The 23,057-nt window shown below is 40.7% G+C and overlaps 1 protein-coding gene across 1 annotated transcript in view; it reads right to left on the minus strand.

Annotated features, from left to right (window-relative positions):
- The window catches only part of LOC140729829 (uncharacterized), a 239,444-nt gene that overhangs the window by 166,312 nt on the left and 50,075 nt on the right, over positions 1–23,057 (minus strand). Inside the window, exons 18-27 of the mRNA XM_073050042.1 lie at positions 17,196–17,248; positions 16,296–16,396; positions 10,386–10,537; positions 10,135–10,273; positions 9,423–9,533; positions 4,222–4,401; positions 2,989–3,228; positions 1,894–2,050; positions 1,027–1,155; positions 113–260 (exon numbers count right to left, since the gene is read on the minus strand). Of these exons, the coding sequence (XP_072906143.1) occupies positions 113–260; positions 1,027–1,155; positions 1,894–2,050; positions 2,989–3,228; positions 4,222–4,401; positions 9,423–9,533; positions 10,135–10,273; positions 10,386–10,537; positions 16,296–16,396; positions 17,196–17,248 (1,410 nt within the window). The remainder of the gene's footprint in view (positions 1–112; positions 261–1,026; positions 1,156–1,893; positions 2,051–2,988; positions 3,229–4,221; positions 4,402–9,422; positions 9,534–10,134; positions 10,274–10,385; positions 10,538–16,295; positions 16,397–17,195; positions 17,249–23,057) is intronic.

Raw genomic sequence — 23,057 nt, forward strand, 5'->3', positions numbered from 1 at the left:
ATCAGTTTCCCCTCTGAATTAAAATATTACTTGCCCACAACAAAATTTTGTTTGTAAAGTGCAAAGTTTCTTCGGTTAAACCAAATAAGAGAATGATTATGGTAAAACTTACCAGGAATCACAGTTTTGCGTTGACGGGATATATTCATCTGGCTCATAATTTTTTCCATGAAAGTGGCAGGGACATTGGTTCAATGGAACACATTCCATTTTATCTTCATCTAAGAACGGCTTATCTTCAGGGCAGTCTGGGTAGCAACCTACAAAAATTAACAGCAGTACAGAATTAACTACTGACACTCAAAACCTGCACAGCACCAGCAATGTCACTCTGTTGTTGATCTCTAGCAGACTAATTTAGTCTGAATCACAAAGACATTCAGCAAAACTTAAACTTCACCAAGCACCCTAATACTGTTTATCCCCAGTGTATGGTGCCTATGATCAGGAAGTAGGCGCCTCAGAAATTATGTTATTTGTGCAGGTCCCTTGGGAATGCAGTGAAGAGTTACTTCCTTCTGGCTTTAGCACAGCTTGTGTTATAAGGATCCTTCCACAACTGTAACATATGAGCTTAACCCAGCACAAAGGCAACAATAAATATTAGATAAGATGATCACAATTTAGAGGCAGCAATGTTCCAATGTACTGCCCTTGTTCTTCATGATGAAAGTTATGTGAAATGCTGAACTGAAAACCTTGGCAACATAAATACATCAAGCATTTGGGAAGCCAGATATTCAGGGATTAAGTGAATGAAGGGTTAATCAAATTGTTCACTTTTGTTATTTCAATGAATTGTTTAGCACAGAGTGAAATCCATTCATTTTCTAGGTCATTTCTTCTCACAACTGATGTCTGAAATGAAGGGAAAAATCTTAGATGTAATTATAAAATAGGTTTTTGTATAAATGAATTCTGTTCATTTATCAGAACATAAGAAATATTAAAATGTTTCAGTTTGTAACTGACAATATAATAAAATAGTAAATTACATAATCACATTAACTAAAATAGAAATATTACCTTCAAGCTTGGGGATAATTTTGGAGCATGATCCACTGGGATTCTGGCAGGTTTTTAGGCATGGAATTCCACATGGTGCATAGTGCCATTCACACTCATCACTGGGATTATAATAATCGCAAAAGAGAGCTGTAACAGAGGAGTCATCTGAACAGTTATTGTAGCAGAGGGAAAAGTTGCACTGATAGTAACCCACAGAATATTTTCAGATTTTTCTTTGATAACTTAAAATTGTGTGAGTAGAGATCCCAATAAATAATTTAAAACAAAACAAGCTTGTGAAAGGATTTTCTCAAATTTTAACTGTAAAGAGTAAAATTGTCCCAAAGATTTATCTCCTAATTAACAAGTTAATTTATCTGTGTTTTAAATCCAGCTTAATAGCTAAAAGAAACCAAAGGCTGGCAAATGGTCATTGGGGTGCCTGGTGAGATGCAGAGACAGTGATGGTGACACAGGACACATTGAGTACCCAGGGTGGTTTGGAGACAGTAGGGGTAATGCAGGGTGATCCACACACAGACTCTGGGGTGCCTAGTGTGAAGTGGAAACAGTGAGAGTGACACAGACTGATCCACACACAGGATAGTGGGTGTTCAGTGGGGTGCCCAGTGTGAAGTGGGGACAGTGAAGGTTAATACAAGATGGAAGGGAAATTCTCACACTGTTGAGTTTTAAATTCAGGTTCCTCTGTGAAAACAACAGAGGGATTTGTTATCAGTGAAGAAAATCTTGGGAAGACAAGACCCTCTGTTCGTTCTGCAGTGTGTAATTTATAACTAGAAGTGCTGGTGGATTGACAAATTAAAGGGTCTGGTGAATAAATACTACAGTCCTGAAAGTGAATGAAAGCAGAATATGACTCACGACAAAGTTCAGGGGTCCTCCAGGAAATACAAACTCCAACCATCCTGCAGGCCAAAGAGTAAGCAGCGATAGCTGTACACAGACATTCACAATCTCCACCAGTGTCACAGGCACAGGCGTCACGGACACATGCCTCATAATATGGGGCTGGGTCAACCTGAAAAGTGAACATGTGAATGATAGGTAATTTGTTTGAAAAAAAATGGATCAAAAGTTCTATCCATCTCTAATTATGTTGAAATTAATGGAATTATGATCATAAATACAAAGTAACACATATAAAATCCTGGAGGAACTCAGCAGGCCAGGCAGTATCTATGGGGGAAAGGTTAGTGGAGACGTGCAGGGCAAATTTTCTTTAAGATAGAATAGGTGTCTGCCAAAGATATTAGAGGAGGCAAATATGATAGGGCAGGTTAAGAGGATCATAGATAGGCACAGGGAGGTACAGGGAATAAGGACCATGTGCAAACATTTGTTTAGTTTCATGTTTAATTAGTTTGGCATAACACAGTGGGTGAAAGGCTGTTCCAATGGTATGCAGTTCTATGTTCTATGGATTTGAGGATATTTTTTCACTCGGCGGATAAAAAGCTAGCACTCACTGCCTGAAAGCTGGTGAAGGCAGGTACTTTCACTATGTTTACGTGGTACATGGATGAGCACCGGAACTGCTTTGAATTAGAAAGCTATGCACCAGTGCAGTAAATTGGATTAGTATAGATAAGGACATTATTTAGCATGGACTTGGTGGGCTGAGGATCTTTTTCTGTGACTCTCTGACAAATTAAGGCACTACAAGGATTTCATTTCAGCAAGTTCTTCAATTCTAAAATGATAGGTCAAATACCTCAAGGGGAGGTGCTTTAAATAGTGCCATAAATTGTAAAGGACTATAAATTTTGGCACTTTTAGTTGTCATTGGAAGGCTGAAGGGAATTTATCTTCTGGAATCAGAAATTTTGATACCCATAGAATTGTCCTTTATCAATGGTAAACTCAAAATAATTGCTGTTTACAAATATAGTTATGTAAAGATTAATTGTGCAATGCAATGGCAAGGCATACAAAACACTTTGGCATTCAGAATTGTACCTGAGAATTACAAGGCAGGAATGGCTCATTCTTGAGGATGCTGCACTGTTTCTGAGCCCACGCATCTCGATAAATATTAACGGAGCAGGGATCTTCATTGACTTTTACATTTGCACATGCAGGAGACACCTTCCAACTGTTTCCAAACTCATCCACATTTGCAACGACTAATTGGCTTCTTGTGGTGAAATCATTTTGTACATTCCCATCATAATTGCCACACAATCCACAGATGGTATGCTGCAATCCCCAAAAAGGACGATAATTAACCCAAAACAGTCAATCACCAAAATAAGATTTGAGTGCACCTACCATATTTGACGTTCTAAATTGAACAAAGAAATCTCTTTGCAATTGAATTAACAGTGTAATAAATAGATAGTAATAGTTATAGAAAATATTTTTGATTTTATTTATAACTAATATAGCTAGACTTCAAAAGAGCTATCATATTAGTGTCACTGACTATTAACAATTACTATTGTTTAATAAATTGTGCTCTGCTGTTGTTCTATAGTTTTCATCAAAAAATATCCCAGAAAATTGCTTTCATTTGTGTCAAAGAGACATTGGCACACAAAAACCCTAGAAATATTAGAACAGTTAGATAAAGTGGTGAAGCAGGCATACAAAATTCTTGTCAATATTTTCCAAGGCACAAAAAAACCCAGAATGATTAAAAACGTAAGTGAGGCCTCAGCTGGAATAGATGGATGGATCCTAACACCAAATCACTTGAGAAAGGGTATGAGCAGATTGTAAGTGCATGATATGAGATATTGTTTTATTTGGAGAAAGAAGGCTGAGAGATTTGATTAAAATTCATAAAATGGTGAGGGACTTGGATGGGCAAATAGACCAACAACTGGGCAGATTGAGCTCATTCTCACAAGGATCAGAGTGAAGGTGAGGAAGAGTGTTTTAACTCACTGTCCAAATGCATGGCAGAGACAGAAGTCCCCCTCATTTCCCCATCTGGATGATTATAACTTACAGGATGAAAGAGTGACATCTGGGAACTACTCATTCGCCTGTAGTGAAACTGTTCATTTGCTGCATGTTCCCTTTGCACCCACATAATAAGGTATATTCTTGGAATTTAAAATATTTTTGAGAGGTAAAACAGTAACGTTACAAATGAAATATTTTTTTGTTCAAAACAATTAAATTGCTTTTCCTGCACTGTATAACCTTGGGAATATACACAACCTTCAATATACAGCAAAACCTTACCTTGAATGAGTGACTCATTTTAATAGTCAGGCTTGTTTTCTTGTCCCAGAGCAATATCAGTCCATTTTTGGCCTCCAATACAAGATAAATGCCAAGGTGACGCACTTCATAAGGCACATTTAAACCATAAGTAAGCTTCGTAATCTCATAATTTCCATCCGATAGTTTTATTTCAGTGTTCTGAAAGTTTTAAAATAATCACCTTAGACAAGTGCATTATCCATTCAGGAACTACTGTGCCAATCTTCCTGGGAAAACAATGGGGTCTGAACAACTCCTTCCAGTACTAATGCAAATATAAGTTATCATACTTAGAGAATTAACAGATGTACTACTGGTTGGACCTATCAGGATTTCTGCTTAGCAGCCCCAACACACAGTGCAGAACATTAATGCACTAGAGTTAGACCATGGGTGTGTGAGTGATCATTGAAAGGCAACATGGTGATAGACAGTGCAGAAAGTAATGAAAGCATTTAGTTGGAAGTATGATACCATCAACAGAAATGTCACAAACCAGCAACACTGCTGCACTCTCATGCCATTCAAAGCACTAAGTGAAATGGATAGATGAAATGCTGATCTAAAAGCAAACAACACCAAAAAGCTGAGATGTACTGGAACTACTAAACAAGTTACTGTGACTTTGCAGAGAAAATACTATCTCTGTTTTTGGAGAGAAAACCAGAATTAATATTTTCATATGATTATCTCCCTCAGTAAGGACCTCTCCTTATAGGTCAAAACCTCTTATCCAGGTAACATCTTGGCAAACATCTTCTACATTATTTTCAGTGCTTCCACAAGTGTGCTGTAACTGGGCAACCAGAGTTGCTTACTATACCCCAAGTGCAGCCTAACCAACAGTTCGATATAAGTCAGATCCCCACCCTCTCTGCAATTTGTTCTTTTTCATTTGTTGCATTCTCTGCAAAGGTCTTCAACCTGAGATGTTCTTCACTCAACAGATATTACCTGAACTGGTGAGTGTATTCAGCATTTTCATTATTTATTTCAAGTTTCTAGCATTTGCAGTTTCTGACTTTCATTTTCCAGGAAAGACATCCTAGCTGCCAAACATGGCAGAGGAGTACTCATGTGGCACAAAACACTGGATCTCATTCTGATCCATTCAGTTTCCTTTCAGCTTCAGGTTCTGGCTGTGGTGTGGTTATAACTAGAACCTTAGTCATCTGATGTGTTTGATGCTATGAACAGAATGAGCAGCATCTACCTCCCAAAATCTGTCCCTGAAGGATAAATGATAAATGTGATTCACTGACAAGGAGTGAATGGTGGGAAGTGATAATTCACTTGGAATTTATAACCAGAAATGTTCTCTGATGGTCTGCTGTTGAGTAAATGGATTAATTACTGCTCAACATTTTTTGTGTTTGAGAATGGAAGCTGTAATGAAGCAGAAACTGCAACAGCAGCAAATGCCCATTCAAAATCTATTTGCTCCTGAGGGCTATGGGAAATTTGATGGTATAAGAATTGAATTGAATTGACTTTATTTCTTTCATCCTTCACATACATGAGGAGTAAAAATCTTTATGTTATGTCTCCATCTAAATGTGCAATGTGCAATCATCACACACAAAATGCTGGTGGAACACAGCAGGCCAGGCAGCATCTATAGGGAGAAGCACTGTCGACGTTTCGGGCCGAGACCCTTCGTCAGGACTAACTGAAAGAAAGATAGTAAGAGAGTTGAAAGTAGGAGGGGGAGGGGAAAATGTGAAATGATAGGAGAAGACTGGAGGGGGTGGGGTGAAGCTGAGAGTCAGAAAGGTGATTGGCAAAAGGGATACAGAGCTAGAGAAGGGAAAGGATCATGGGATGGGAGGCCTAGGGAGAAAGAAAGGGGGAGGGGAGCACCAGAGAACAGGCAGAGTGATGGGCAGAGAGAGAAAGAAAAAAAGGGGAGGGGGAGAAAAACTAAATATATCATGGATGGGGTAAGAAGGGGAGGAGGGGCATTTACGGAAGTTAGAGAAGTCAATGTTCATGCCATCAGGTTGGAGGCTACCCAGCCGGTATATAAGGTGTTGTTCCTCCAACCTGAGTGTGGCTTCATCTTGACAGTAGAGGAGGCCATGGATAGACATATCAGAATGGGAATGGGACATGGAATTAAAATGTGTGGCCACTGTCTCTCCCAGTTGGAGAGACACTCAGGAACAACACCTTATATACCTTATATAACTTATCTTACTTCCGTTAATGCCCCTCCTCCCCTTCTTACCCCATCCCTGATATATTTAGTTTTTTCTCCCCCTCCCATTTTTTTTTCTTTCTCTCTCTGCCCATCACTCCATCTCCCTCTGGTGCTCCCCTCCTCCTTTCTTTCTCCCTAGGCCTCCCATCCCATGATCCTTTCCCTTCTCTAGCTCTGTATCCCTTTTGCCAAACACCTTTCTGGCTCTCAGCTTCATCCCACCCCCTCCGGTCTTCTCCTATCATTTCGCATTTTCCCCTCCCCCCACTACTTTCAAATCTCTTACTATCTTTCTTTCAGTTAGTCCTGACGAAGGGTCTTGGCCCGAAACGTCGACAGCGTTTCTCCTTATAGATGCTGCCTGGCCTGCCATGTTCCACAAGCATTTTGTGTGTGTTGCTTGAATTTCCAGCATCTGCAGATTTCCTTGTGAATGTGTAATCATGGTAATTTATAATAATTTATAATAAATAGAACAGTCAATGGAATACACAGTACACTCAAATCAGCGTGAATTCATCAGTCTGATGGCCTGGTGGAAGAAGCTGTCCTTCTTGGTCCTGGCTTTTATGCTGTGGTACTGTTACCCGGATGGTAGCACCTGGAATAGATGGTGGTTGGGGTGACTCGGGTCCCCAATGACCCTTCAGGCCCTTGTTACACATCTGTCCTTGTAAATGTCCTGAGTCATGGGAAGTACGCAACTACAGATATGCTGGGCTGTCTGCATCACTCTCTGCAGAGTCCTGCAATGGAAAGAGGTACAGTTCCCATACCAAGTAGTGATGCAGCCAGCCAGGATGTTCTCAATTGTACCCCTGTAGAAAGTTCTTAGAAATATAGTAACATAGAAAACCTACAGCACAACACAGGCCCTTTGGCCCACAAAGTTGTGCCGAACATGTCCCTACCTTAGAAATTACTAGGCTTACCCATAGCTCTCTATTTTTCTAAGCTCCTTGTACCTATCCAAAAGTCTCTTAAAAGACCCTATCATATCCGCCTCCACCACCGTTACTGCAACCCATTCACGCACTCACCACTCTCTGAGTAAAAAACTTAACCCTGACTTCTTCTCTGTACCTCTGTACCTTGGGGGCCCATACCAAACTTCCTCAACCATCTGAGGTGAAAGAGGCACTGTTGTGCCTTTTTCATCACACAGCTGGTGTGTACAGACCACGTGAGATCCTCGGTGATGTGGAAGCCGAGGAACTTATAGCTGTTTACTCCCTCAACCACAGATCCATTGATGTCAACAGGGGTTAGTCCATCTCCATTCCTCCTGTAATCCACAACCAGCTTCTTTGTTTCTGCAACATTGAAGGAGAGGTTGTTTTCTTGACACCACTGTGTTAGAGAGATGACTTCTCCTCATTATTGTTTGAGATAAGGCCAATCAATGTAGTGTTGTCAGCAAATTTGATTAGCAGATTGGAGCTGTGGGTGACGATAGAGTCATGGGTATGCATAGAGCAAAGGAGGGGACTCAGTATGAGGCCCTGAGGGGCTCCTGTGTTGAGAGTCAGAGGGTTGGAGGTGAGGGAGCCCACTCTTACATTCTGTAGGTGATCTGACAGGAAGTCCAGGATCCAGCTGAACAAGGCAGGGTCAAGGCAAAGGTCTCTGAGTTTCTTGTCGACCCTGGATGGAACTATGGTGTTGAATGCTGAACTGTAGTCCAAGGACAGCATTCTTGCATAAGCATCCTTCTTCTCCAGATGTGTAAGGACAGTATTTAGAGCAGTGGCTATTGCATCATCTGTCAATCGGTTGTGTCAGTCAGCAATCTGTAGCGGGTCCAATTTGAGTGATAGCAAGCTGCAGATGCAATCCTTGACTAGCCTCTTAAAGCATTTGCTTATTATTGAGGTGAGTGCTACAGGACGCCAGTCATTCAGGCATGTTACCATTGTCTTTTTTGGTACAGGGACAACGGTGGATAATTTCAAGCAGGAGGGCCATAAGATATAGGAGCAGAATTAGGCCATATGGCCCATTGAGTCTGCTCTGCCATTTTATTATGACTGATCCATTTTCCCTCTCCAATCTTCTGCCCTCCCCCCACCACCCCATCTCTTCATACCCTGACCAATCAAGAATCTACTAACCTCTGCCTTAAATATACATAAAGAATTAGCCTCCACAGCTGCCCGTGGTGAAGAATTACATAGATTCACCACACTCTAGCTAAAGAAATTCCTCCTCATCTCCATTCTAAAAGGATGCCCCTCTAGTCTGAGGTTTTGTCCTCTGGTTTTAGACTCTCCCACCATAGGAAACATCTTCTCCACATCCACTCTATCAAGGCCTTTCACTTTTCGATAGGTTTCAATTAGGTCATCCCTCATTCTTTTAAATTCTAGTGAATACAGGCCCAGAGCCATCAAACACTCTTCACATGACAAGCCATTCAATCCTGGAATCATTTTTGTGAACCTCCTTTGAACCCTCTCCAGTTTCAGCACGTCCTTACTAAGCTGCTCACAATACTCCAAGTGAGACCTCACCAGAGATATATAAAGTCTCAACATTACATCCCTGCTTTTATATTCTAGTCCTCTTGAAATGAATGCTAACATTGTATTTGCATTCCTTACCACAGACTCAACCTGCAAATTAACCTTCAAGGAATCCTGCACAAGGACTCCCAAATCCCTTGCCCCTCAGATTTTTGTATTTTCTCTCCATTTAGAAAGTAGACAATCTTTTCATTTATTCTCCCAAAGTACATGATGGTACATTTCCTGACACTGTATCTCACCTTGTTGAGCAGAGAAGGTGCATCAGTGATTCCCACATGTAGCACTATCAATTGTGGCATGAATATCTGGAAGACTTCTGGCAGTCTTAGACAATAATTCAGAAATGATCATATGTATCCAGGTTTATAGCTAAGCTTCAAGCTAATCTTTTCACTACTAACTGTAACTTACCACTGTAAAGAACAATGAAGGAGTAACATAGGTCACACACTTACACCCAAGAAGATTTTGATTGACTTAGAGCACGTTGTCCCAGTGGTACCGCAAGGAATGTTTTCTGTGATTATCCTGAAAGTTCCATTGTTAGAATTGTTTCCACAATAATCCTGAAACAACCATTGAATAAAGTCAGAATTAAAGGCTATCAACAGATATAGACACAAAACAAATATAGGCACAAAAATTGTGTACATGGTACATTATTTTGTCTTTAAAGGTTAGATTTTGTCCAAAAAGGTTTGAAATTTGGAGCATTCAAGCAAATTATACACAGACTTTATCATCAGCTCCTCACATTATATACTGGATTTCACATATATCTCTATTAAAATAATTACTTTGTTATCATTATTTTATTTAGCAATACAGCATGGAATAGGCCATTCTCACCCTTTTAGCCACACCACCCCAGCAACTGCACAACCCTGACTAATTCTAACCTAATCATGGGATAATTTACAATGAACAATTAATCTACCTGGTACAACCTTGAAGAAAGCTGGAGCACCGGGGAAAACACAAACATTCCACAGAGAGGAAGTTCAGACTCCTTATAGAATGGCACTGGAATTAAATTCCCATCTCTGGAACATCCTGAGCTGTAACAGTGTCAGGCTAACTACTACCCTACCACAGCATGGCTACTATGGCAGAGTAGTTACAGTATAACTACTTAAAATAATAAAAGACGTATTTGTCAAACGATACCTGTGCAACTACATATTCACAATCTCCATTAAAAGTGTAGCGTTGCCCATCAAAAGTGATGTAATTCCCATCTCCATAGATCATGCACGTTCCATGGCACTCTTGCTTTGTGCAGCTCCATGATCTGTTGCTACATTGGCTGAAAAAAATCAAACAGGATTTTTACTGACCAGAAGGTATTAGCTCTGAGCTTCCTCATTTGCTTCACATGGATTACCTCCGCAGAAAAAACAAAAGTATGTTCTACACACCATGAGTTGCAGTCCACTTCCAAGATTTCACCAGGCTTGTAACTGCGGCTATTATGTGTACAGGGACACTCACTTATGGGAATACAGCCACCATTTCCATCAGAGATCAATCCTTGAGGACAGACACACCCAGAGACACAATCCATGAGATACTGCAGAAACAATTTTTTAAAAATTGAATTTAGAATCTGATCTCCATACTTGATTCTCCATTCTCAGTTCTTTGTTAACAACCTGTCAGTAGAGCTGATATTGTATTTAACTAAGCTAAAAGAGGTCAATTTTATTTACTTAGAGTGTGGTGAGTGCTTGGAATGGGCTGTCAGCGACGGCGGTGGAGGTGAATATGATAGGGTCTTTTAAGAGACTCCTGGACAGGTACATGGAGCTCAGAAAAATAGAGGGTTATGGGTAACTCTAGGTAATTTCTAAGGTAAGCACATGTTCGGCACAGCTTTGTGGGCCGAAGTGCCTGTTGATTTTCTATGTTTCTAATTCCCCCCCCTATGGTTTTCAGGTTTATTGGGCTTACTAGAACTCACAGGTTTAAGAATTTATTAGTGACTGAGACAAAATGGTGATGGAGTTTAATTCAGTTAAGTATGAGGAGTTGCATTTTGGGAAGACTAATGAGGCTCAGGCTTTCATATTATTCTGGGAAGTGATGAGGAACAAAGAGACCCAGGAGCACAAGTACATAGTTCCCTGGAAATGGCATCATAGGTATACAGGATGGTAAAGAAGAGTTTTGGCATCCTGGCCTTCATTAGTCAGGTCACTGAATACAGAAGTTTGGATGTTATGTTGCAGTTGTACAAGATGTTGGTGAGGCCACATGTGGAATATTGCATTCAATTTTGGTCACACTGCTCTTGGAAAGAAGTCATTAATTTGTAAAGAGTGCAGAAGAAATTCACAAATTCACATGTCTTGAGAGACTGAATTATGACAAATGGTTCAACCAGTTGGGAATATTTTCCATCGGAGTATAGAATGAGGAGTGATGTTGTAGTGGTGTATAAAATAGAGAGAGAAATATAGGGGCGATGTGCATAGACTTTTTCCCAGGGTTGAGGAATCAGAAATTAGAAAGTATAGGTTCATGAGGCAGAAGAGATTTAACAGGAACATGGGGGGTAACTTTTTCACCCAGAGTGAAGTAGTTCAGCCAAGTACATTAGCATTTAAAAGATGTTTGGACAAGTACATGTATAGGAAAGATCTGGAAGGATATGGGCCAAATCAAATTAGCTTTGATGGGAATCTTGGTTGGTATGGACCAGTTCAGTCAAGGCACATATTCTGATGTTGAAAAACTAGAGAGAGTGTAATATTAGATCTCCTATTAGGGAATGAGACAGAACAGGTAAGATAAGTTTGTGTAGGGGAACTCTCTGAAACTAGTGATCATGATCTACTAGTTTCAAGATAATTATGGAGATTGCTAGATTGGTCCTTGGGTTGAGATTCTAAATTGGAGAAAGGCCAATTTTGACGTATCAGAAAAGATCTGGTAAATGTGGATTGGGCTGTTTTCTGGCAAATATGTTCTTGGTAAGTTGAAGGTCTTCAAAAGTAAAATGTTGAGGATACAGTGTTTCTATCTTCCTGTCAGAATTAAAAGGCAAGGATAACAGATTTAGAGAACCTTGCTTTTTGAGACACATTGAGGCCCTGTTTAAGAGGAGGAGGTGGTGCATATAAGGTATAGATAGGAAGGAACAAATGAGGTATTGAGGCATATAAGAAATACAGATTACACTTAAGAAGATCAGGACAGTTTAATGAGGGTGTGAAGTTGCTCTAGAATTCCAAAGGTTTCGACAGATATATTCAGAGCAAAAGGATGGCAAAGGACAAAAGAGGTCCTCTTGAAGATCTGAGTAGTTGTCTGTGTCTGGGGCTGAAAGAGATGGGGATATCTTAAGTGGATTTTTTGCATCTGTATTTACTTGAGAAACAGACACAAATCTATACAAATAAGGAAAAGCAGCAGTGAGGGCCGGGCCCTGGCAAAGTGTTCCCTTGGATCTGTGAAGCTAGTTGACTCTGTGGTTAAAAAGGCATACAGTGTATTGGCCTTCATCAATTGTGGAATTGAATTTAGGAGCTGAGAGATAATGTTGCAGCTATATAGGACCCTGGTCAGACCCCACTTGGAGTACTGTGCTCATTTCTGGTCGTCTCACTACAGGAAAGATGTGGAGACCATAGAAAGGGTGCAGAGGAGATTTACAAGGATGTTGCCTGGATTGGGGAGCATGCCTTATGAGAATAGGTGGAGTGAACTCAGCTTTTTCTCCTTGGAGCGACGGAGGATGAGAGGTGATCTGATAGAGGTGTATAAGATGATGAGAGGCATTGATCGTGTGGATAGTCAGAGGCTTTTTCCCAGGGCTGAAATGGTTGCCACAAGAGGACACAGGTTTAAGGTGATGAGGAGCAGGTACAGGGGAGATGTCAGGGGTAAGTTTTTCATGCAGAGAGAGGTGAGTGCGTGGAATGGTCTGCCGGCAACGGTGGTGGAGGCGGATACAATAGGGTCTTTTAAGAGACTTTTGGATAGGTATATGTAGCTTAGAAAAATAGAGGGCTATGGGTAAGGCTAGTAATTTCTAAGGTAGTGACATGTTCGGCACAACTTTGTGGGCCTTAGGGCCTGTACTGTGCTGTAGATTTTCTATATTTCTATGTTTACTGAAATAGTAGGGGCCCTAGCAGAGATATTTAAAATGTATTTAGCTATGGGTGAGGTGCCAGAGGCCTAGAGGTTGGCTAATGTTGTTCCATTATTTAAGAAAGGATCTAAGAATAAGTAAGGAAATTATAGGCCGGTGGGCCTGACATTAGCAGTGTTATTAGAAGGTATTCTAAGAAATCAGATATATACAATTGTTCCTAGGTATCCGCGGGGGATTGGATACCAAAATCTGCGGATGCTCAGGTCCCTTATATTTGCATATAACCTACGCACATCCTCCCGTATACTTTAAATCATCTCTAGATTACTTATAACACCTAATAGAATGTAAATGCTATGTAAATAGTTGTTATACTGTATTGTTTAGGAAATAATAACCAGAGAGACCATTTTTGCTATTGTAGGGGTAGCACTAACACTTCCACGAATTTCAGCTTCTTTCTGCTTTATTGCGCGAATGCTCGATTCATTCTTACCGACCTTATGGCCCACTTTGGCAAGCAACATGCCACTTTTCAAAAGATCTAAGATTTTTATTTTCTCAGCGAGAGATAGCACTTTACGCTTCCTCTTAGCCTTTGAGGAATTGCTTTGACCACTTAATTGCTTTTTAGGAGCCATTTTTTCACAGAAACAAAGGGTGCACACAACACAAGTAGTGAACGAACAAGACGCGAGGTGAACAATACTCAAACAGCAAGTGCTGGAGAGAGACTGAGGATCTGTGAAATGGCGGGAGGCTACAGCAGGGTATGCCTACATATCACTTCATTCGCGTGGATTAAGCGTAGTGCTCGACACATGGCAAATTCAAGTTTTGCATTTGGAACTTCCTGGAACTTTTTTTTCCGAATATTTTCGATCTGTGGATACGGAACCCATGGATATGGAGGGCCGACTGTATAGGTTTCTAGATAGACTGGACTGAATAGGGATAGTTTACTTGGGTTTGTGCATGATAGGTTATATCTAACCAATCTTACACAGATTTTTGAGGCAGTTACCAGGAAAGCTGATGAAGGTAAGACAGTGGAGACAGGGACTTTATCAAGGCCTTTGACAAAGCCTCACATGGGAGGCTGACCAAGAAGGTTCAGTTGCTTGGCATTCAAGATGAGGTAGTAAACTGGCTTTGCAGAAGAAGCCAGAGAGTTGTAGTAGATGGTTGCCTCTCTGACTGGAGGCCAGTGACTAGTGGTATGCCACAGCGATCGGTGCTGGGCAAGATGTTTGTCATCTGTATCAACAATCTGGATGATAATGTGGCAAACTGGATCAGCAAATTCACAGATGATACGAAGATTGAGGGTGGTAGTGGACAGCAAGGAAGACCATCAGAGCTTGCAATGAGATCTGGCCCAGCTGGAAAGTTGGCAGATAGAATTTAATGCAGACAAGTGTATGAGGTGTCGCATTTTGAGAGGGTTAGCACTAAGATGGTGAGCAGTAGGGTATTGGAGAGTGCAGTATAACAAAAGGATCTGGGAATACAGATCCATAATTCCTTCAAAGTGGCATCATAGGCAGATAGGGACATTGGGCTTCATAATTAAGTCATATTGAGTACAGGAGATGGGCCGCAATGTTGAAATTGTGCAAGATGTTGGTGAGCCCTAACTTGGAGTATTGTGTGCAGCACTGGTCAGCTACCTGCAGGAAAGACATCAATAAGCTTGAAAGAATGCAGAGGTAATGTACAAGGATGTTGCCAAGACTTCAGGATGCCAGTTGTAGGAAAGGGTTGAATAGGGTGGGGCTAGAGCATAGGAAAATGAGGAGAAATTTGATAGACGTTTACACAATTATGAAGTGTTTAGATAGAGGACTTCAAACAGGTTTTTTCCCCACAGAGGTTAATAAAAATAGAACTAGAGGTCATGGGTTAAGGGTCAAAGGTGAAATGTTTAAGGGGAAACATAGAAACATAGAAAACCTACAGCACAATACAGGCCCTTCGGCCCACAATGTGGTGCTGAATGTGTACTTACTTTAGAAATTACCTAGGGTTACCCATAGCCTTCTATTTTCCTAAGCTCCATGTATCTATGCAGGAGTCTCTTAAAAGACCCTATTGTATTCACCTCCACCACCGTCACCGGCAGCCCATTCCATGCACTCACTGCTCTCTGCATAAAAAACTTAGGAAAAAGTCTCTGACTATCCACACGATAAACAATAGGGAGAACTTCTTCACTCAGAATAGTGAGACTGTGGAACGAGTTGCCAGCGGAAGTGATGAATAGGGGTTTTATTTCAGCATTTAAGTGCAATTTGGTTATGTGAATGGATGGCAGTAGTACAGCGAGCAATGGTCTGGGTGGAGATCGATGGGATGAGGCAGATTAATAGGTCAGCACAGCATAGATGGGCTGAAGGGCCTGTTTCTGTGCCATGGTGTTCTATATCTCTACGAATCTTTGGGACCCAAGAAGTGCCATATTGTAAATGAGTGCTTATATATTCCTCGTACAAAAGACCTCCCTAACATTTAGCATAGACATGGACAAGGACAAAGGAAGATGGTATGGGAAATACTTAATTGGAAGAAATGATGAAAGTATTACGTAGGCAGGAACTTAAGGGTGCAGATATTTTCAGGAAAATGCAGAGTGGAAACATGGAGGCTGTTTAGGGAGCCCTTGCATGGGGTTCTGGAAAGCCTTGTCCCATTGAGACAGAGAAAGGATGGTAAGGTGATGGATACATGGCTGACAAGAGAGCTGGAATATCTCATCAAGAGAAAGAAGAAAGCATATTGAAGGTATAGGAAGCAAAAATCAGGCAGGGCTCTTGAGAGTTGTTAGGTAGCCAGAAAGGAACTTAAGTAGGGAATTAGGAGAACTGGAAGGGGATAAATGAATGGCTTGGAGAGTAACCCCAAAGCATTTTAAACATAGGTGGTGACAATGATCTTTGCAGCATCACTTGCCACAAGAGCAGTATCTGAGGATTGGAGGGATTGGAGGATGACAAATATTGCAACTTTGTTCCATTAGGGTATTAGTTATATTTCTGAGAATTATAGACAATTGACTCTTACTTCAGGTGTAAGCAATGAAGAGTATTCCTTAGGATAGGATTTACAAGTATTTGCAGAAGCATTAGGGACAATCAACATGGCTTTGTGAGGGATGTGTGATGCCAATACTGTTTTATTTCTATCAAGCACATTATAGCACTCTGCCGTGTGACATTATACTGGCACTTACACACTCCATGTCCAGGGTTTGACAACTCTTCTGACATTCTGTGCCAGTGCTGCCAGCTGAAGCATTATTGCAGTCAAAGTAAATCATGGGAGCCACACATTCTGCAAAGCAAAGACAAACATCAATCTATGAATACTGAGAAAAAAATGGAGAAAGATAGCACAGCAGCATGTTGCAGATAGTTCACAAAACAACTTGATGCTCTTTATCTTCTAGATAAACATCTTGTGAACTGCAATTGCTGCAGGTTGCAGCCTATAATTTCCCTTTTAAGGATGTACTTTTACGCCCACTAAATGATCTGGGACTTTTGTGATCACCTGGGGGATATGGTGAACTAGGATCTTGATAGTGCAGGTATGGTAAGATCGACCATCACTTGGGGTGGAGCTACGTCAAAGATGATGGTAGATTACCAACCAGTGGTCGGCTCCACTACTCCACACTGATTAAAACATCAGACAAGATTAAAATCACTACAACCGTGGACTCACTTTCGGGGACAGAAGTTCATGTTCCATGTGTTTTTGTTTACTTTTTTAAAAATATATGATTTGATGAAGGCATTTCAGCAAACTGGCTCTGTGATTGTGGTCTCAACCAATGGCACGAATCATAGCTCTGAACTGGCTCTGTGGCTGTGGGCTCACTTTCAGGGACTCTGCAGTTAACTTCCTGTGTGTTACTTGTTTCCTTTTTTATTATTTGCACCATTTGTTCTTTATTTCACACATTGGTTGTTTGATGATCTTGGTCGTGTGGTTTTTTTGAAGGGGTTCTCTTGTGTCTCTGTTTACCAGCTGCCTGCAAGAAGACTAATCTCAAGGATATATACTTCGATAATAAATGTACCTTGAACTTATATTTCTCTTTGCAAAGTTACTCTTTTCAATACATTACCTTGGGAAGTTAAATCTTTTCCAATACATTCAAGTTTTCCCATATTGCAGGTGCTACAATGTAAGAACAAGATTTATTTATTTAGAGATACAGTACAGTACAGGCTCTTCTGGTCCAACAAGCCCACACCACCCAATTACATCCATGTGACAAATCAATCTATTTATCTGTACATCTTTGGAATATGGGAGGAAACCAAAACCCCTGGAAGAAACCCATGGAAAAACACTCCTTAACAGTGTTGGAATTGGACCCTGATCGCTGACACCGCACTACACTAAACTCTACATTGCTGTGTTGCCCTGAATTCAGAACTCTCAGAATTCAGATCTATCATTGATGGGAGATGTTCAGACTGGAGCACAGAGTTCTAAGGGAACTGAGAGAGTGGTGAACCTGTGAAAATCCCTTCTCAGACACTGGATCAATTGATGTACTTAAAATAGAGTGAATAATATATTGGTAGAATGTGGAAGAGAAGGATATGAAGAACATTAACACAATTTTCCAAATGCGACCCCATGAACTGAAACGTAACATTCCAATTTCTGTATTCAGTATCCTGACAAGTGTTCCAAAAGTCCATCTGTGACACCATTTCCAGGGAACCAGTTAACTGTACTCTGTTCTACAACATTCCCCAGGGCCCTATCATTCACTGTGAAAGGCTTACCCTCATTTGTCTTCACAAAATGCAGCGCTTCTCACATCCCAATTTAAGTCTATTTGCCATTCCTTGAACCACTTACTCAAAAAAAACGTAAGAACATAAGAGATAGGAGCAGAATTATGCCATTTGGTCCATCAAATCTACTCCACCATTTCATCACAAACAAAAGAAAATCTGCAAACTCTGGATACCCAAGCAACACACACAAAATGCTGGAAAAGAGTTATGGCAGCATTATGGAAAAGAGTACAGTTAACATCTCAGCTGAGACCCTTCAGCAATGTTGACAGTACTCTTTTCCATGGATCCCGCCAGAGTTCCATAGAGTTCCTCCAGCATTTTGTGTTTGTTGCTATCATTTCATCAAGGCTGATCTATTTTCCCTCTTAACCCCATTCTCCTGCCTTCACCCCATAACCTTTCAAGCCCTGACAATCAAGAACCTAACAACATAAATTTAACCAGTGACCTAACTTTCACAGCTGCCTGTGAAAACGAATTCCGCAGATTCACCACCCTCTGTCTAAATAAATTCCTCCTTATCTCCATTCTAAATAGACATATTTCTATTCTGATGCTGTTCCCTCTGGTCCTACGTTCCCCTACTATGGAAAACATTTCTTCACATCCACTCCATCGAGGCCTTTCAATATTCAATACAATTCAATGAGATCCCTGCTCATTCTTCTAAAATTCTATTTCTTCTAATTCTTTGAGTGATTATAGGCCTTCAATCACTGGTCATACAATAAACCTTTCATTTTCTTGAACCTCCTCTGAATGCACTCCAATGTTAGCACATCCTTTAAGGGATAAGAGACCCAAAAATGCTCACAATACTCCAATTGAGGCCTCATCAGTGCCTTATAAAGCCTCTGCATTACATTCTTGCTGTTCCATTCTACTCCTCTTGAAATGAATGCTAACATTGCATTAGCTTTCCTCACCACCGACTGAACCTACAAGTTAACCTTTCATGAATCCTGCACGAGGACTCCCAAATCCCTTTGCACCTCAGATTTTTGAAAGTTTTGCCTGTTTAAAAAAATAGTCTGCACTTTTATCCCTTCTACTAAAGTGAATGACCATGCACTTCCCAACACTGTATTCCAATTGACTCTTCTTTACTTATTTTCCTAAAGCATCCTTCTGTTTCCTCAACACTACCTCCACTTCCATCTATCTTGGTATCAAATTCAGATCTGGCCCCAAAGCTGTCAAGTCTGTCATCCAAATCATGTAAAAATAAGTACTCCAACACTGATTGTATTTCCTGATTGCTAACACTGACCTAGCTCAAGATACCACTGTAATTACTGAAACCATCCTCACTCTCGACAACACCATGTACTTTTTAAAGTTATCTGCACACATAATAACCATGCATTGTATGTGTTTATTCAAATCAATGACAAATAACAAGGGGTTAAGCACTAAGTCCTGGGTAAGACATGGCCCTCCAATCCAAAAAACAATTTTCCACAATCACTCTTTTCTTCCTTCCATCAGGACAACTATATATGCAATTCACTAGCTCTCTAAATTTCCTTAATAGCACTGTATGCAGAACCTTATCAAAGATTTTATTGAAGTCCATATTGTTTCTATACTTCTGCCCTCTTTGACTTTCTTCAAAAAACTCAAATTTGAAAGACATGATCTCTCGCATACAAAGCCTTGCTGCCTATCCTTAATCAGCCTGTCTTTCCAGACACTTGTACATTTTATCCCTCAGTGTTCCCTCTTGCAACTTACCTGCTACTAAAGATGTTCAGCTTATGTATTTTATTTATTTATTTATTCCAACTATGTGCTTTATTTAGGTGATGTTCATAAATGGGAGCTAGGCTTCAGTTTTTAATGTAAATGGCAAGTAATAATCAGTTTGAAGTTGAATGAATAGTTTTGCAAACAGAAACACTGTCTATGGAAAGCAGGATGTTGGACTACAGCACGGGCTTTTCAAACAGGTGCATTATAAGACAATGGCTATGGTAATTGGGCTTATTTCAAAACAGACAGCACTGGATAAGATCTTAAGATTCAAGGAAGCCTGCAGACCAGAAAGACAATATCACTTAGTATATCAAATGGGTGATACATTAGTAAGTTGGAGGGTCTGTATACTTGTGGAGTCAGCTTCACAGCATTAATTGTGGATACCTGGGATTTCTGTCTCCAAGAAGCCTGTAGACCACTTGTATAAAAAGGGTGAAGTCACTCAAATGGCAAAGAAACAGTATAAATGTAGAGAGCAGTCAAGGCTTTTTAAGAATGATTAAAGAATATCAACAAGAATGACTGAAACACAGAATGAACTAGAATCCATTCCTCTGGTTTCGATTTGTTCAATAGATGGCTCGTTCATCTGTATCATTGGTCTGTCTCTTTAGCTTATAGTAATTGTACCTGTGTTTTTGAAATCTTTTGTATGTTAGAAATAGTTCGTAATTTGTAAGATTTTTTATAAGATAGAAATCCTCTGTGAGTTTTAATGTGTTTAAAGTGAGTTTAATGTGATTGGTATCTCCCTGGGGTGAGGGGTTTAGATGGGGTAGAGTTTTGTTAGGTCTGTTCAGGAAGGTTTCTTGACACAATATGTAGATAAGCCTACAAGAGGAGAGGCTGTACTTGATTTGGTATTGGGAAATGAACCTGGTCAGGTGTCAGGTCTCTCAGTGGAAGAGCATTTTGAAGATAGTGATCACAATTCTATCTCCTTTATTTATCATAGCATTGGAGAAAAATAAGGAAATGTTTAATTGGAGTAAGGGGAAATATGAGGCTATCAGGCAGGAACTTGGAAGCACAAATTGGAAACAGATGCTCTCAGGGAAACGTACGGAAGAAATGTGGCAAATGTTCATGGGGTATTTGTGTGGAGTTCTACTCGTATACATTGCAATGAGACAAGGATAGGATAGTAGGGTACAGAAACAGTGGTGTACAAAGGCTGTTGTAAATCTAGACAAGAAGAAAAGAAGAGTTTACGAAATGTTCAAAAAACTATGTAATGATGGGAATCTAGAAGATTATAAGGCTAACAGGAAGGAGCTTAAGAATGAAATTAGGAGAGCCAGAAGGGACCATGAGAAGGCCTTGGTGGACAGGATTAAAGAAAACCCGAAGGCATTCTACAAGTATGTGAAGAGCAAGAGGATAAGATGTGAAAGAACAGGACGAATTAAGTATGACAGCAGAAAAGTGTGTACGGAACCAGAGGAGATGGCAGAGGTACGTAATGAACACTTTGCTTTAGTATTCACTACGGAAAAGGATCTTGATGATTGTAGGGATGACTTGCAGCAGACTGAAAAGCCTGAGCATGTAGATATTAAGGAAGAGGATGTGCTGGAGCTTTTGGAAAGCATCAAGTTGGATAACTGGGATTTATCCCAAGCTACTGTGAGAAGCGAAGGAGGAGATTGCTGAGCCTATGTCGATGATCTTTGCATCATCAATCAGGAAGGGAGAGGTTCTGCAGGATTGGACGGATGTGGATGTTGTTCCTTTATTCAAGAAAGGGAGTAGGGATAGCCCAGGAAATTATAGACCAGTGAGTCTTACTTCAGTGGTTGGTAAGTTGATGGAGAAGATCCTGAGAGGCAGGATTTATGAACATTTGGAGAGGTATAATATGATTAGGAATAGACAGCATAGCTTTGTTAATGGCAGTTCATGCCTTACGAGGATGTGGCTAAACACGTTGATGAAGGTAGAGCCGTAGATGTAGTGTATATGGATTTCAGCAAGGCATTTGATAAGGTACCCCATGCAAGCCTTATTGAGAAAGAAAGGAGGCATGGGATCTAAGGGTACATTGCTATGTGGATCCAGAACTGGCTTGCCCACAGAAGGCAAAGAGTGGTTGCAAATGAGTCATATTCTGCATGGAAGCCAGTGACCAGTGATGTGGCTCAGGGATGTGTTCTGGGACCCCTACTCTTTGTGATTTTTATAAAAGACCTGTGTGAGGAAGTGGAGGGATGGGTTAGTAAATTTGCTAATGACACAGAGGATGGGGGTGTTGTGGATAGTGTGGAGGGTTGTCAGAGGTTACAGCAGGACATTGATAGGATGCAAAACTGGGCTGAGAAGTGGCAGATGAAGTTCAACCCAGGTAAGTGTGAAGTGGTTCATTTTGGTAGGTTAAATATGATGGCAGAATATAGTATTAATGGTAAGACTCTTGGCAGTGTGGAGGATCAGAGGGATCTTGGTGTCTGAGTCCATAGCAAAGCTGCTATGCAGGTTGACTCTGTGCTTAAGAGGGCATATGCTGCATTGGCCTTCATCAATTGTGGGATTGAGTTTAAGAGCCCAGTGGTAAGGTTGCAGCTATATAGGATCTTGGTCAGACACCACTTAGAGTACTGTGCTCAGTTCTGGTCGCGTCACTACAGGAAGGATGTGGAAACCATAGAAAAGGTGCAGAGGAGATTTACAAGGATGTTGCCTGGATTGGGGAGCATGCCTTATGAGAATAGGTTGAGTGAACTTGGCCTTTTCTCCTTGGAGTGAGAGGATGAGAAGTGACCTGAGAGAGGTGTACAAGATAATGAGAGGCATTGATAGTGTGGATTGTCAGAGGCACTTTCCCAGGACTGAAATGGCTAGCACGGCAGGGCATCGTTTTAAGGTGCTTGGAAGTAGGTACTGGGGAGATTACAGGTGTAAATTTTTTTTACAGAGAGTGGTGAGTGTGTGGAATGGGCTGCCAGCGGTGGAAACAATAGGGTCTTTTAAGAGACTCCTGGATGGATACATGGAGCTTAGAAAAATAGAGGGCTATGTGTAAGCCTAGGTAGTTCTAAGGTAAGGACATGCTCGGCATAGCTTTGTGGGCCAAAGGGCCTGTAGTGTGCTGTAGGTTTTCTATGTTTCTATGTAAAGCACGTTGTTTGAATTTAAACATGTGCCACTAAAAATAAATGGACTGCATTTTAACTATTTTGTATGTTTAAACTATGTAGAAACAGCTTAAGACAGCAGTGGAATTGAACTTGGGTTGTTGGCGATGTAACAGTGTTTTGCTAACTGTGCTGCCTCACTACCATTGCACATATATTCTCCACATGTTCCCAATTTAAGCTCTTAAGTTCTTGCCTAATAGCATCATATTTTGCTTCCTTCCCCACCCCCCCCCCCACCAATTAAATACTTCACTATACCATCTGCTCCTATCATTGTCC

Source organism: Hemitrygon akajei, chromosome 6, assembly GCF_048418815.1.
Source record: "Hemitrygon akajei chromosome 6, sHemAka1.3, whole genome shotgun sequence".
NCBI classification, from domain to species: domain Eukaryota; kingdom Metazoa; phylum Chordata; class Chondrichthyes; order Myliobatiformes; family Dasyatidae; genus Hemitrygon; species Hemitrygon akajei.